At 38.2% G+C, this 17,684-nt stretch overlaps 1 protein-coding gene across 1 annotated transcript; it reads left to right on the top strand.

Annotated features, from left to right (window-relative positions):
* The first annotated feature begins 10,661 nt into the window (after positions 1-10,661).
* On the top strand, positions 10,662-13,817 carry LOC122008482 (metacaspase-5-like). Its single transcript, XM_042564228.1, has 2 exons — positions 10,662-11,102; positions 12,737-13,817. Exons 1-2 carry the CDS (start codon positions 10,757-10,759, stop codon positions 13,579-13,581), a joined length of 1,191 nt encoding a protein of 396 aa, XP_042420162.1. The 5' UTR covers positions 10,662-10,756; the 3' UTR covers positions 13,582-13,817.
* Positions 13,818-17,684: the final 3,867 nt, after the last annotated feature.

The raw sequence follows: 17,684 nt of genomic DNA, 5'->3' as shown, positions 1-17,684 counted from the left end.
AGAACGAACACACTCATGAGAACTGAGTTGTATCAGGAAGAGTCCTGGATGAGATATGTCAATGATTACACAGATGGTAGAATAGTTCAAGGATATCATGTCTACTATCAGTCAGTAAGTAAGCAGATCTTCACAAAGCAAGGTTCAAAGGGTTAAACCTACCTGTCTTATACTAATCTCAACTGCTAAATGCTATCACATACCCTATTTCCATTCATGTAGGGGATTGTTGGAGATTTGTGAATGGAGAAGAGGTGGAAGAGGCATGGAACTTCATTGTGAATGAGACTTTAGTCCCATATTGGGAGCTCCAAGGCAAATAGGTTGGTTTATATTGATTCACATGCATTGAAGATGTGAACAAATGCATGGGGAGAGGCTTTCTCTCACGCGTGGGTGCACAAGGGGGTGCAGATCCAAGGCCTGGATTGCATTGAACCATGTTAACTCATGTGCGGGCACGGCCTGCGTTCCCCAATTGTCGGACCGGTCGGGGCAAAATTTGCCCAAGCAGAACAATCAACATTTTGCCACGTAAACCTTTTTGCTGCTTGTGTATCGGATGCTTTAAAAAAAGGCATTAAAGAAATATTAATACAACAAAGTGAAATGTTGGCGTTACCCAGCTGGTAAATAATGATCATTAAACGATCATTAATGTTGTCATTGGTCGGAGCTCCTATATATGGAGGCTGCGACCACAGGCAAAAGGTTACGCACATAGAAAAGCAGTAGACACTCTCCACTTACGTTTCCTCCTCCTTTATCATACAACTTTTGCTCGGCGGAGTGTCCGTAATAGTTTAGGTACCACTCAGTTCGACGTGACCACCAGTGCTTGGTGGAATCACGGTTCACCGTTTGTATCCTGGGAAACAGACGTCCAAAAAAAGCCTCGAAGCACAATCGGAAGTGGGGCAAATCTGTTTCAAGGAAACTTCGTTTATCGCAGGCTTCTATTCGCTCAACTATAGACTGGTCGCTTCGCTCAGTTGTTCGCCTGCCCAGTCTCTTGGAAGCGTGCTCGTCCGGTTGCTTTCTAGTCTTCGCCTGGCCGGCCTCCAGCTCGCTCGGCCTCTTCACCCGGTCGGCCTCTAGTTCGCTCGGTCACTCACCCTTTCGCTCGGTCGGACTCTTCGTTAGGTCGGCCTTAAGCTTCGCTCAGTCAGCCTTAAGCTTTGCTCGGCCAGCCTCTTCGCTCGGTCGGCCTCTTCACTCGATCGGACTCTTCGTTCGGTCAGCCCTAAGCTTCGCTCGGTTGGCCTAAACCTCTACTTTTGGTCGGCATCTTCGCTCGGTCAGCCTTAGCCTATTTCGCTCGGTCGACAGCTAACTCACTTGATCGGGCACTATGAAGCCTGCATTAAGCACTTAGCAGACACCAACCTCTGCTGTCAACCTGAGATTATCAACTCAGACCATTTCGATAGATAAGTGAATTTAATTCGGTGTATTTAAATTCAGTTAATACCCCGTAAATCTCTGGTAGTACCAACCATTTATTTATATTATATAAATTTTAAGTTTATAATAATCAATAATAAAAAAATAAGATTTAATGATTTAACTAAATTTATCTTTAGCTGACCATTTTTTCTACGAATTCGAATATTCATGTGGAAAATCTAAAACATGGCGGATTCGAAGACATATTATCGGGTTCGGGTTCAGATTTAGATTCAGAGATTTTTTAAAATTCCTGTAGTAAACTAGGGCAAGTATGGGGATATTATCCTATGTCTGAATATGTCTCGATATCCCTAATAATAATAATAATAATAATAATTAAAATAATTTCTGAGGATGAAAATTTAATCTCCGGGCCTAGGATCTGCCCTCATCCCCGCCCCATTGTCATCTCTGTGGTAGGAATAAGGACGTGAATAGGGACGGAGCCAAGAATTTCATATTGAGGGGGTGAAATGTATATGTTTACGTTGAGGGGAGGCGACCGTGTCGTTGCTCGTTGCCTCCTATTCACTTCTTTTTCATTCCCTATTCCTATACTCCATACATTTCTTATACTTAAAATTTGAGGGGAGGTAGTCGCCATCATCACCCCCCCCCCCCTCCGGCTCCGTCCCTGAACGTAAATAAGGTTTAATCTCTGTGGATTTAGAAATGAGGATGAAGACAGGGATAGAGGATGACAAATCCATCCCCACTCCAGCCATTACCATCCTTACTTTAGCCTCTAGATATTAACTTTACAATAATAAATATTAAGGGTATAAATTCTAGGATAAAAATTAAGTGGGCATTTCTTATTTTTATTATTGTTAGAAAGAATTGTTGGATATTGGGGCCTTAAATGGACCAAAAATAATTTTGAGGAAGGAAGCCATCAATTGTTGAAAGTCGTAATTGACTTCAAAATTGAAATCTACGATTCGCGTAGATAGATTTAGACTATTAATTTGCTCAAAATCGATTAAGGGTGAATGAGAAATTAATGTTTAAAGTCGGCACAAAATAACATTTATTATTCATTAATAAAGTGCATGGGAGAATAGTCCCACATCGAAAATTCTCGATGTGTATTCTCTACTTATTAATGAAGATGTGTTAATAGAGTTAACACAAAAATAAAAGGACAGGTGCTCCCTTAGCCCAGGGCGAGCAGGTGCTCGCACCTGTGAGCCCGCCACGTGCGCACTTCGCACGTACGCATCGTCGTGAGGAGCTTAAATTTATGCTCCAGGTGACATTGCAGTGCCTACGTAGCACTCGGGTGATGTGTCAGGCTCGTACCTGACGTGGCAGTACCTATGCGGCATCCTCGTGGGCAAAGGGAGATGATTGGACAGTTGACTTAGGGAATGGATGGCTACCGTTGATCAAATAGGTATGATGGATCGCTTGTGATGCGATCTAGAGCATTGGATCGCAAAGAGTAACGATCTGACGGCTTGGGATGAGACTTGATCTAAAGCATCGAATCAATGGATCCAGATCCGATGGCCGATGACAATAGGCGGGATCTGAGGGTCACAACTCCTCAGATCTGATGGATGAGATTGAAGTGGGCTTGGTGAAGGGTTACAACCCTTCAGAAATGGATGATCTAAATTGATCCAGCCCAAGGAACACATCCACTCACCCAAAGGACACTCAACCTCTTCTTTCAGTATAAATAGAACCCAGACGGAGTGCTACGATTCCGAGACGTTCATCGTCGTTGTATCTTGGGAACGAATTGTAACAATCCATTAAGCACCGTAGCGGAGCAATATCGTTTACGGAGATAGTGTCGAACACTAGTCTCGACGATCAGTTTGCATACTCCAGAAGTTACCCGGGAATAATAGTCGTAAATGATATTTCGTGCAAACTGATATGGCTACCAACGACATTCCGACGGCCGTTCCGACCGTCATTCCGACAACCATTCCGTACGGAGAAAATTCGGAGAAATTCACCGGAACCGACTTCAAAAGATGGCAGCAGAAGATGTTGTTTTATCTAACAACGCTAAACCTTGTACGGTTTTTGCACGAATACACGCCAGCCGCTACGAAAGGTAGTAAGGCTGCTAGAGATGCGTGGTCTCACGGAGATTTTCTGTGCCGCAATTATATACTCAACGTCTTGGACAACACGTTATATAACGTATATTGTTCTCTGGAGACGGCGAAATCTTTGTGGGAATCCCTTGAGAAGAAATACAAGACCGAAAATGCTGGATTGAAGAAATTCATCGTCGGTCGGTTTCTGGATTTCAAGATGGTGGACTCAAAAAGCGTCTCATCTCAAGTCCAAGATATGCAATTAATACTGCATGATCTGGACGCCGAAGGCATGAAGCTGAACGAGACATTCGCAGTTGCTGCGGTAATTGAGAAGCTCCCTCCGTCATGGAAGAATTTCAAGAATTACCTAAAGCACAAGCAAAAGGAGATAGGGTTGCAAGACCTGATCCTGAGGCTACGAATAGAGGAGGATAATCGAAAGTTATCCGACTCCAGAGGAACCAAGCGGACTATAGACGAAATGTCCAACCTGGTCGAGCCGAACGCTAAAAAGCCGAAGCAGTTCAAAAAGAAGGCTCAAGCAAAGAAGTTCAAAGGCTCCTGCTACAACTGTGGAAAGGCAGGACACCTGTCCAAGGACTGCAGACGCCCAAAGAAGCCAACCAAGGGGCCAAAGGATGCTGCGAATCATGTCGCAACCTCTCTTGAGGACTTGGATCTCACTGCAGTTGTATTTGAAGCCAACTTGGTGGATACCAACCCGAAGCAGTGGTTCATTGATACTGGAGCAACTCGTCATATCTGTTCCGATAAGGCGATGTTCTCCAAGTATACTCCGATAAATGGCAGGAAGCTCTATATGTGTAATTCCACGACGTCGCCAATTGTTGGACTCGGAAAGGTTGTTCTGAAGATGACGTCCGGAAAGGAGCTAACACTCATTGATGTACTCCATGTTCCCGACATCAGTAAGAACCTAGTTTCTGGAGCGGCATTGGTCAAGGCCGGATTTAGGCTAGTGTTCCAGTCAGACAACTTTGTACTTACGAAGAATGGTGTCTTCGTAGGAAAGGGGTACCTAGAAAAGGGTCTATTCAAAATGGTTATAATGCCTGTACTCCGAAATTTTGATGGTAATAAAATAAATGCTTCCAGCTATGTTGTTAAGTGTTTTAATTTATGGCATGATCGACTCGGACATGTGCATAATAATACTCTCAAATGTCTCGTCAAATTAAATTTATTACCAAACGTCAATGTTGACGGAACACACAAATGTGAAGTGTGCGTGGAAGCGAAAATGACGAAACTACCTTTTCATTCGGTGGAAAGGACAACAACTCTTCTAGAGTTGATACATAGTGATCTATGTGACTTGAAATTTGTGCAAACTAGAGGAGGTAAAAAATATTTTATTACTTTTATCGATGACTGCACAAAGTTCTGTTATGTCTTTCTTTTAAGAAGTAAAGACGAAGCCCTAGAGGCGTTCAGAACCTATAAAACAGAAGTTGAAAACCAACTTGACAAACGAATTAAAATAATTCGAAGCGATGGAGGTGGAGAATATGGTGCACCGTTTGATGAATTTTGTACAGAATCTGGCATTATCCATCAAACAACGGCGCCTTACTCACCTCAATCAAACGGTGTTGCCGAACGTAAAAATCAGACACTAAAAGAAATGATGAATGCCTTGTTGATAAATTCATGCTTACCTCAAAACTTGTGGGGGGAAGCAATATTATCGGCAAATCACATTCTCAACATAATCCCTCATAAGAAAAATGATAAAACTCCATATGAACTATGGAAAGGCCGCGAGCCATCGTACAAATACCTGAAAGTGTGGGGGTGCTTGGCAAAGGTCGAAGTACCTAAACCAAAGCAAGTAAAGATCGGACCTAAAACGTTCGATGCGGTATTTGTCGGATATGTCCATAATAGTAGTGCATATCGTTTCCTAGTTCACAAATCAAACATTCCTGATATACATGTGGGAACAACCATAGAATCTCGGAATGTGATATTCTTTGAAAACGTATTCCCAAATAAAAAGGGAAACGTTGAAAGTGATAACAACGGAAGTTCAAACAAAAATGACGTTACCGAACTTAGCTGTTATAAAAGGACTATTGATGATCAAAGTGAAGAGTCACGTCGTAGCAAACGGGCTAGAGTTGAGAAATCGTTCGGGCCAGATTTCATGACTTTCATGTCAGAAATGGAACCAAGAACATTAAGTGAAGCTCTCTCTAGACCCGATGCTCCAATGTGGAAAGAAGCTGTCAATAGTGAAATTGAGTCTATCATGAATAATCATACTTGGAAATTAGTAGACCTTCCTTCTGGTAATAAACCATTAGGTTGTAAGTGGATACTAAAACGTAAGTATAAAGCTGATGGATCAATTGATAAGTATAAGGCCAGACTTGTAGCCAAGGGGTACAAGCAAGAGGAAGGCCTTAATTACTTCGATACATACTCACCGGTGACAAGGATTACGTCCATACGAGTGCTAATAGCCATTGCAGCACTGTATGACCTTGAAATACATCAAATGGATGTTAAGACTGCGTTCTTAAATGGTGAGTTGGAAGAAGAAATTTATATGGAGCAACCCGAAGGGTTCATGGCTCCTGGAAATGAGAAAAAGGTGTGTTGACTTGTTAAGTCGTTGTACGGACTTAAGCAAGCGCCTAAACAATGGCACGAAAAATTTGACAAAGTAATGCTGTCAAACGAATTCAGAATAAATGAATGTGACAAATGCATTTATGTCAAAAACACACCTGAAGGCTATGTAATTGTCTGTCTATACGTAGACGACATGCTAATAATGGGCAGTAATCATGATGTAATCATGACTACAAAGAAAATGTTGACCAGAAATTTTGATATGAAAGATATGGGTCAAGCAGATGTTATATTGGGAATTAAAATTCTCAGGACATCAGAAGGGATAGTTTTAACACAATCCCATTATGTAGAATCTGTATTGAAAAATTCAATGCGTACGATCTCTCTACAGTGAAAACACCTATGGATCTAAGTCAACACTTAACGAAAAACCATGGTGAGACCATATCGCAGTTGGAATATTCTGGGATAATAGGCAGTTTGATGTATCTCACAAAATGCACACGTCCAGATATTGCCTGTACAGTCAACAAACTGAGTCGTTTTACGAGTAATCCAAATGACACCCATTGGAAAGCATTGATGCGAGTTCTCAGATATTTGAAATATACTATAAACTATGGATTACATTATGGAAAATATCCCGCTGTGTTGGAAGGATATTGTGATGCTAATTGGATATCAGATACAAAAGACTCCAAATCCACTAGTGAATATGTATTCACGATCGGTGGGGGAGCAGTATCTTGGAAATCCACTAAGCAGACTTGCATTGCTCGGTCAACTATGGAATCCGAGTTTATAGCACTAGACAAAGCAGCTGAGGAAGCTGAATGGCTGCGGAATTTCTTGGAAGATATTCCGAGCTGGATGAAACCTGTGCCTGCCATACTAATCCACTGTGATAGCCAATCGGCGATTGGAAGGGTACAGAGTAATATGTATAATGGGAAGTCACGACATATACGTCGTAGACATAATACCATTAGGCAGTTGATCTCGAATGGAGTGATTGCAATCGACTATGTTAAGTCCAAAGATAATTTGGCAGATCCTCTAACGAAGGGGTTGAGTCGAGATCAAGTATACTGCTCATCAAGAGGAATGAGATTAAAAATCTACAACTGAAAACGACTGTAGCGGTAACCCAACCTTGTTGACTGGAGATCCCAAGATCTTGGTTCAATGGGACAACGAAGTTACAGAAGTTGTGGTCCAGCACATTAGATAGTTTATCTCTATCCCAATCCTAGGATGAATTTGTGCTGTCCTACCTCATGTAGTGAGGTTAAGCTTATGCTTTTAGTGACTTCTATACCTGATAAGGTGGAGTATGGTAGGATACTCTTGATAGAAGTGTCACCTATGTGAGTGTGTAGACAGGCCGCTTCAATGAAACACTCATGAATCCAAGATGGTATCCATGGCCGAAACGGAACCAACCATGAGAACCTAAAGTAGGCGAGATAGATCTCTGTGTGGGTGTTATTGTCTAAGTATACACCAACAGCTGAGCAGTTCAAGACATCACTGCGCAGCCTAGTATACTCGATAGCATTTCACTACGGAAGGTTCAAAGCCACAAGCTACCTCTCCCGATGCAGTGACTTATCGATTGGACTCTTGTAAAGTGTCAGCATGCATACACGCATTGCATTAACTTCCATTCATGTGGGGGATTGTTAGATATTGGGGCCTTAAATTGACCAAAAATGATTTTGAGGAAGGAAGCCATCAATTGTTGAAAGTCGTAATTGACTTCAAAATTGAAATCTACGATTCGCATAGATAGATTTAGACTATTAATTTACTCAAAATCGATTAAGGGTGAATGAGAAATTAATGTTTAAAGTCGGCCCAAAATAACATTTATTATTCATTAATAAAGTGCATGGGAGAATAGTCCCACATCGAAAATTCTCAATGTGTATTCTCTACTTATTAATGAAGATGTGTTAATGGAGTTAACACAAAAATAAAAGGACAGGTGCTCCCTTAGCCCAGGGCGAGCAGGTGCTCGCACCTGTGAGCCCGCCACGTGCGCAATGGGCGCTTTATAGGCGCACTTTGCACTTCGCATCGTCGTGAGGAGCTTAAATTTATGCTCCATGTGACATTGCAGTGCCTACGTGGTACTCGGGTGACGTGTCAGGCTCGTACCTGACGTGGCAGTACCTATGCGGCATCCTCGTGGGCAAAGGGAGATGACTGGACAGTTGACTTAGGGAATGGATGGCTACCGTTGATCAAATAGGTATGATGGATCGCTTGTGATGCGATCTAGAGCGTTGGATCGCAAAGAGTAACGATCTGACGGCTTGGGATGAGACTTGATCTAAAGCATCGAATCAATGGATCCAGATCCGATGGCCGATGACAATAGGCGGGATCTGAGGGTCACAACTTCTCAGATCTGATGGATGAGATTGAAGTGGGCTTGGTGAAGGGTTACAACCCTTCAGAAATGGATGATCTAAATCGATCCAGCCCAAGGAACACATCCACTCACCCAAAGGACACTCAACCTCTTCTTTCAGTATAAATAGAACCCTCCAGATGATGGAATATTCACTCAATCCTCTCTTCTCTTCCTCAAGCATTCATCTCATCTTGTGCATTCAAGAGTCCAAGAAGTCTACTAGAAGGTTTGCTGGTCTCGGAAGTCGGAGTGCTACGATTCCGAGACGTTCGTCGTCGTTGTATCTTGGGAACGAATTGCAACAATCCGTTAAGCACCGTAGCGGAGCAATATCATTTACGGAGATAGTGTCGAACACTAGCCTCGACGATCAGTTTGCATACTCCAGAAGCTACCCGGGAATAACAAGAAAGCCCTCTCATTTTAAAAAGAATATTAAAAAAACATCTCATTTTATTTTCATTTTGAAAATACCTTTATTTTAATATTATTATAGCAGTTAATCATAGTTTGTATAATATACTACTCTAATTTAATCAAAATTATTATTATTGACTATTTTATCAACTTAATTAAAGTTATTCAAATTGATGGAAAATGCCCACTTTAACTGTTATAACTAGCAGTTATGATTATAACTATTACGATATATAACAATTACGACTATAGATGCTATTACTTTCTCTATGGAGGGGTGCAGTGGTAAAGTACTCAAAAGAAGCAATATGAGTATCAACGTTTGAATTTCAAATGAGCTAATATTATAAAAGTTTACTTTCAGTATATGCATAAATTGTGCTCTAACCTTATAGTTAAATTACGAGAAAGACCATTTATCTTTAGGTTTAATTAGGTAAAATTTAGAAACTTGGATTAATTTTAAAAACTATGACTATAGATATTATAACGTGAAATAAGTTAATCAAAATTAATTGTTATACGTTATAACAGTTATGATTATAATAATATTGAGATAAATGTGATTTTGTGATGAAAAATAGGATAGAAATCCTTTTATATATATTCTTGATATGGCGCCCAACTTCATGTGCATGACATCTAGAATTTTAAGTGTTCAGATCATTTTCGGACACTCTGTACATTTATCGAACATGGGATCAGATAATATATCATTTTCTAAAGTGAATACACTTAAAGCGTCAGATCACTTTTGAGCGCCCCTACCAGTTAGTCGTTGACGAGCATAGCGAACAGACAGTCGGACAGAATATCATAATCCTATATATATATAGAGAGAGTTTTAATACCCTATACACCTTACCTTGGACACTTAAAAATTTTTTCCGATTTAATTTTTTTTTTTTATGCTTGATACTATAACCCAAGTACAGATAAACACCTTATACCAAGTGGAGCAATGCATAAGAGAAGAATAATTATCTTATAAAAATAGTTTTTAATTTTTGAGTATTGTCCCTATTTTTATTTTTTTTAGTAATATTTTTATAATTTTATACACCTTACGTGGCTCCATCCCTAATTACGTGTGTAAAATAATACATGAAAAATATTAAACTGATAAGAACAAATACTACATTTATCTTAACCAAAAGGTCACCCATAAATTTAGTAAGGTCATACCCATATAATAGTACAATGCTAGGGTGACACTTGAGAATCCTCGCAGCTTACTATTATAACGAACTCCCCTTTATAAAAAAAAATAATTTAATATCATACTTGATGTTAATCAAAATGCTAAAAAAAATATGTTTTTTAACATCGCCGACTCAAGGTATTTATAGAAGCATCTCTGCTCGTAGTATTATCAATTTTAAAACGTGAGACTAAATATAACTTTAAATTTTTATTAATAAATAAAAATTTTTTTAATAATATATCGTAATTAAGTTTCGAATTCTAAATGATTGATACATTTATAAAAATTATTAATAAAATTTGAATTATTTTCAATGTGAATAATAAAAAAATATTAACATACATTCATTTTGGGATATATGTATATATCAAAGCCGTCCTTTTGAATAATAAAAATCAGAGGCTTCCTTTTGATCTTTATCATAGATTCTAATAAATTTTGGGGGCAAAGAATTAATCCTAAGAAACATTAGGGCAAAGTGAAATTTTGCTTTTCCGTTGTCTTGGCCATTTAAACGAACACATCGTGGCATTCCCGACGGCTCCCATTCCCTTCCACCACCAGATCGGGATCGGATCTCGACCTCAATCCGTCCTCGTCTTCGGCATGGGGAAGAAGGCAGTCTTGATCGGGTGCAACTACCCGGGCACCAAGGCCGAGCTGCGCGGTTGCATCAACGACGTCAAGCGCATGCGCCTCTGCTTAGTGGAGCGCTTCGGGTTCGCCGAGGACGACATCACCGTCCTCATCGACACAGATGACTCCTACACCATGCCTACCGGAGCCAACATCCGCCGCGCCCTAGCTAGCCTCGTCGCCGACGCCCAGCCAGGGGACATCCTCTTCGTGCACTACAGCGGCCACGGCACCCGCGTCCCAGCCGAGACCGGAGACGATGACGATACGGGCTACGACGAGTGCATCGTGCCCTGCGACATGAACCTCATCACTGGTATCCCTTTCCCCCGTCTTTTCCATCTTATCCTTCTTTTTATCTCGACGCTTCACATGGTGTGTTGATTATGTTATGCAACATTACTCTTTTCACCAATGATGTATTTTGTTCAAGGAATATTTGAGAGATCAAACCTATGTTTGGGTTTATTGAAAACAGTAGATTTTATTCTCTGATAGAAGATTTTAGATCAGATTTTGGGGGAAAATTGTTCTTTGAATCAGATCTAAACGTCATGGAGTGATATTGATTCATCGTTTATGCTCTCTGTTCTATTTTGCATTATTAACGTCTTGGTCTGGCAATTAAGAAATTGAATCTTGAATTTTCAAAGTTTACCATGAATGCTTGACTTTTGATTTGTGTATCTTTGTTAGCGTGGTGTTTCGTTCGGTGCACTACGTATTCTTGTTGAGGAAATCATGTTTTACTTCAAATATGGGAAAGTTTGCTGCTTTTTTTTTTTTTTGCTATTTTGAGTTCCAAATCATTCAAACATGCTTTAAGCCATTTCTAAACAGCTCGAGGATATTCAATTCATGATAATATGTGGTATTTTCGTTTGTTATTCTGTTTACTGTCATGATGTACAAGATGTTTAGCATATTTCATCCACATGATTAGTTCTTCCAGGAGTGTATATATGGTTGTAGATGTGACTGAGGTAAAAAACGATGGATAATTTTAGTTGGATGTCTGTCCCATAATGTCACCAAATTATGCTTAGTTTCCTTTATAACAATCATGGTGATGACCAACTAATCATCGTGCTAATGGAAAAGTTCATGTCCTATCGCATTCTGTTTGTATTCTATATTCTTATCATCTCACTTGAAATTTCTCTTTAAAAAAAAAAACTACTTTAAGTATTCAATTTTTGAAGAAATATTTTGAGTGAAATTACTTGCAGGAGCATATGTTGCTTATATTTTTACATATTGCATCTTGCATCCTACTTGATCTATTCAATTTTAATGATATGAGGCAAATCACTTTAAATTGAATTAATAAATATTCAAAGCCAAGCGCATTAATTTAAGACATTGAAATAAGATTATCTTTGAACCTTCTGTAAATAGAAATTCATTGCTCTCTCGATACAAAAAATGATCCCAAATATTTTATTTTATGAGAAAAATGTCAGTGAAACATGCTCTTACAGGTAATATGTTTAGTGAACATTCTTGTTATTCAAAATTTGCTAAGCTTTCAGAAGTGCAGATCAATTTACCTAATTTGCTAATTAACCTAAACTCCTACACTCTACTTTGGGCTCAAGTCTCTGAAATTTTTGTTGCATTAGACTAATACATTAATGAATTATGTTTTTCGTTGTTTCACAATTGGGAAGTTTGTGTCCTAAAACTGCTTGGCTGATCTATGGCACTTGTATGTCTAGTTCATTGAGATGTATCATTGAATTTCTAGACTAATTGCCATATCGATTGATCTCCCCTATTCCAATTATCTTTTCTTTATTCCCAAATTTGTCTATTTACCATATTTGGGAACATGCTTGAGCAAATACTGATCCATCGACCTCATGTGGATGTGGGGGAAAAAACAAAAATTGTTAGTTTATAGAATGCCGCTAACACAGAGATTGATTTTGAATTTGCCTGTTTCTATAGATGACGATTTCAGAGATTTTGTGAACAAGATTCCGGTGGGGTGCAAGATCACGATTGTTTCTGATTCTTGCCACAGTGGGGGCCTCATCGATGAAACCAAAGAGCAAATTGGCGATAGCACCAAGCAGGACGAGGACAGTTCTGATTCTAACTTCAGCTTCAGATCCTTCTTGAAACAAACAGTTCAAGATGCATTCAAAGGCCACCACCATGCCGATGATGATACTGACCGAGGGTATGATGCAAATGATTACATCAAGAGTCGGTCGCTGCCTCTTTCCACATTGATCGACATGTTGAAGCAAAAGACTGGGAAGGAAGACATTGATGTTGGGAAAATCAGGCCAACCTTGTTTGATGTATTTGGTGATGATGCGAGCCCAAAGGTGAAGAAGTTCATGAATGTCATCATGAGCAAACTGCAGCAAAATAGTGGAGAAGGTGGGTTCATGAGCATGGTTGGTAACCTGGCACAGGACTTTCTGAAGCATAAACTAGACGAGAATGACGAAGGGTACATGAAGCCAGCACTAGAAACCAAAGTGGAAAACAAACAGGAAGTCTATGCCGGAGCCAAGCGGGATAAGCACCTGGACAATGGCATTCTGATCAGCGGCTGCCAGACCAATCAAACATCTGCCGACGCCACACCACCTGGTAGTGTAGATGGATCGTATGGAGCCCTCAGCAATGCAATTCAGACCATTCTGAAGGAGACAGGAGGTAATATTTCAAACCAGCAGCTGGTGATGAAGGCAAGGACTTTGCTATCCAGGCAAGGGTTTGCGCAGCAGCCTGGTCTCTACTGCAGTGACAATCATGTCGATGATCCTTTCGTCTGCTGAGAAGAGATGTTGAATTGAAGGGTGGTTGCTATTGTGTTTGTGATTTTGGCATGATCTAAATAAGTTGCTAAAAATGTTGAAGTGTTGCTGTTGTGTTTGTGGTTTTGGCATAATTCAAATAAGTTTGTAAAATGTTGTACTTAGAATCTCTTTTCAGTGTGTGAATTGTGAAACATGGAAGATTGCTAAGAAAGTTTATACTCATAAATAAAGTGATTATAGGTGAGTTATCGATATTTCCTTTTTGTGTTTGCAGTGTGTGCGCGCGGCGGCGGTCACCTTTTCTATTTTTGCATTACCAGTCTAAGGGCATCTCCAATCCATCACCAAAACACCAAATTTGATGTCAATTTGACACCAAATTGTTCCAACCCATACACCAAAACTCATCCCATATTTGGTGATGGAGAGATTTTTTTTTTTTATTTTTATTATATTATTATAAAATCAAATGTAATTAATTAATAATTATTATTTTTTTTATCTTTATTTATAGTATAATTAAATGTAATTATTATTTATTATAAATTTAAATTAAGTGCATTTAATAGAATATATAAATTTTATTATGTATATTTGTAAATATTTAATTTATTAAAATTATTATTTTAATTTTATTTAATATATTTTAATTATAATTACATTTATAAATTATCACTAATTTCATAAACATAATACAATAAAATATTAAAAAAATTTATATGCATAAATATACAATATATCACTCATTACATTGGCATACAAAATAAAGATAATAATGACATTAAATTAAAATATTACTAATACAAATTTAAAAACATAATTAACTAAGCTTAACAAATAAGTACATGCTACAAACGATACTAATAAAGCACACATAAACTTAAAATTACTTTAATAATATTATAATACTAATATTCAGGAAGATCACTCCCCATTTCCGCTAAAATAATTATGAAATTGCCCAAAAATATTTGTAGGATTCTGAGATTCTTGATCTTCACCTTGATATTGATTAAGTTGTGATCCTTCTCCCTGTATTTGAGATGTTTGAGATCCTTCTCCTTGATGTGCAACTGAATGAGATCCTTGTACTTGCATTCTCTTTTGCATAATTCTAATTTGCTCATTGTGAATATATTCACGCATCATCGGGTTAGAGATCGAGTTTAAATCTTTGAATAAAATTTTGGTTTCTTCCTTGTAAAGCATAGTATCTGCCATTTTTGTAGTAGCAACAGTACTTGCATTCATTGGCTCAACAAGTTGAGCATTAATATTAATTACCTTTGCAATTTGTTCATCATTCTTTTTCTTCATTTTTGCTTTTTTCACCCCTGGAGGTCGTTTATTAGAACTACCACCGCTATCTGAATCAGTGATATTAAGATCAAAAGCAAACACACAAGGAGATGAAGGTGTATGAAATGCTTCCTCGAAGAATTGTTGTTCAGATGAACCAGCTTTAGCATTTGTTGTCGCGATTTCATGGATCCAGTATTCATAGTGTCAGTGCCAAATTTTTCAATGTCTTGGAGAATATTCCAGACATGATCAAATTTGAAACCCTTTGTGTATTTTGGGTCTTCTGTAAATAATATTTTGCCACGAGTTACCTGCAAAAAAATAATTGAGCATCAGTTATGAAGATAATAATATGTATTAATAAATTTAGACTTACATTTTAAAATTTAGATAGTCTAAAATAAATATGAGCATAGTAACTTACAATATCTTGTTCCGATGCTCCACTAGGATTCAGATGTTTGATTTGTCGAATGCAACCTTTCATTTTGGATACTGCACTTAGCATAAGAAGCATTCTTTTTTGCAAAGATCTTAGCGGTCGGCTATGATGCGCAAAATGTAGGACCGTGATCGTTCGATAGAGGGGGGGGGTGAATATCGATTCGAAAATTCGAATGTAAAAGTACGCAGCGGAAAAGTAAATGAACACAATTGATTTTACTTCGTTCAGAGCCTGTGACGACTCCTACTCGAAGGCCCGTGGTCCTTGACCACTTTCGTTGGGCAATCACTAGCAATTCGAATGTGATTACAAAAAAAAGAGTACAAGAAATGCTAATGAAACAAAGCACAAAGCTGTACCGACAGAAAAGAAAACTTAAGGAGCAAGGGCGCGTTGTCGGAGCTTTGTTAGCGTCGCTGGAGCACAGAGCAGCAAAGCAATCTGGGAATTCTGAGAGATGTTGTTTTGGAAGCTCCACCCCTGGGGCTTCTTTTATATGCTGCTCCGGGCGCCTGGATCCCTTCCGGGCGCCCTGGTGCGACGTGGTAAGTCCAGTCAGGATGCTTCACGTGGCGAGCACCTTTTTCCAGAGATTCCTTCTCCTGCAAAACAAGGTTAGTCAGAGGCAAAATATACCCTGCAACACAGATTGTTAGCACAATGAATTAACAGAAAAAGTATGACTTAGATTCCGTCTTTCCGAGACCGGAATCTAGTCACGATCTCGACTTAGATATCCGAAATGGATCTAAGCCGGATCGACGCCTAATGTTCCCTTTCCGGGAACGCGTCCTCGCAATCACTCCCCTCCAGTGACTTACCTTACTTATCTGCCAGACGTCCGGTCAGCCCTTCGACCCGTCTGGACTTCTCGCCAGCTATCCGGTCAGCCCGTTGACCTAGCTGAACTTCTTGCCAAGCGTCCGGTCAGCCCGTCGACCCGCTTGGACTTCTCGCCAGCTATCCGGTCAGCCCGTCGACCTAGCTGGGCTTCGTGCCAGACATCCGGTCAGCCCGTCGACCTGTCTGGACTTATCCTGCACACTCGACCAGAGTGTTAGATCAACAATAAACCTAACTTAACCTATTTGTCATTCATCAAAACCTGGGTTAAATCGTTAGTGCAAACCGCACCAACAATCTCCCCCTTTTTGATGAAATAACAACCTGGTTAAGTTAGTGTAAACATATGCATAAAACAACATGCATTTAATGTGGTTTTTAAGTTAGTTTGTATTTTCAAATGGGTTTAGCTAACTTAACCACCTAACCCTCCCCCTTTGGCATTCATCAAAAACATAGATTTTTGAAATGTCAAGATAAGCAGATAAAGAGAAAGAATGTCATGATAATCTGGGGGAGTTCAAATTTTTGAAAAACTTGTTTAAAGCATTAGCTTTTAGCTTTTAGAAAAACAGCTTTTCAAACATAAGTGTATAAGTTCTAAATTTCAAGATCAAGTTTTAAATTTTCAAAACACGTTTCAACTTTGAAACGCTTTTCAAACATAAGTTTTCAAAATCAAAATTCTAAAACTAAGTTTGAAAAATCCAGTTTTCAAAACTGATTGAAATTAATTTTTCAACACTAAGTTTGTAAAAGATTCAATTTTCAAAATTAAGGAAAATGATTTTAAGAAGCTTAGTTTGTAAACTTAAGTTTGAAAAATCTAATTTCCACAATTTTCAATAACAAAGTAATTTTTAAAACTAATATTTGTAAAATTTTAACTTTTAAATAAATTGTCAAAATTAAATAAAATCTAATTTTCAAAGTGAAGTTAAACATTAAGAAAAATTTTGAAAAATATTTGCTAAATATATTCAAAGTAGTTTTATTTTGAAAATTTTTTCAAAAATTCGATTTGAAAAACTGAATTAGTTTTATTTCTCCCCCTGAACATGACATAAAATTTTGAAAATATTTGCTAAATATATTCAAAGTAGAAAAAAAATTGAGGTAGAATTTTCTAGAGAGATTTTAAAGAGAGGATTAAAAAATAACACTTAAGGAGATAATTAAAAAATAAACCTCCCCTGAATTTGATACTCCTTTAATTTATTAATCCTCCTTATTTATTACTCCCCCTTAATATAAAATTTTACAACCGTAACATATTTTCGTACCTAAGTGTTTTAGGCGATTGTATAATTATCCTTATAAAATTGTTCATTTAAATTTGACTAAATGTAATTAACGTTAGATTCAGTTGAAATAAGTTAACCTTTAGTGTAATGTTAAGTAAGATAAGTTGTTATTAATTCAATAATTAATCAATATTAATAATTTATTGATTAAATTTTGCTTGATTAAATAATTTAATATAATCTAAATTTTGTATTAATTGATGAAGGTGTTAGTTATAATTTAACTT

Source organism: Zingiber officinale, chromosome 8A, assembly GCF_018446385.1.
Source record: "Zingiber officinale cultivar Zhangliang chromosome 8A, Zo_v1.1, whole genome shotgun sequence".
NCBI lineage: Eukaryota > Viridiplantae > Streptophyta > Magnoliopsida > Zingiberales > Zingiberaceae > Zingiber > Zingiber officinale.
Note: the sequence above shows the minus strand (reverse complement) of the source record. Positions and strands in the feature narration are given on the sequence as shown.

Excerpts from the sequence above, each read along its gene's own strand:
- LOC122008482 (XM_042564228.1), top strand. The coding sequence starts at position 10,757 with ATGGGGAAGAAGGCAGTCTTGATCGGGTGCAACTACCCGGGCACCAAG. Across the intron at positions 11,103-12,736 it reads CGACATGAACCTCATCACTG|ATGACGATTTCAGAGATTTT; the intron begins GTATCCCTTTCC and ends CTGTTTCTATAG.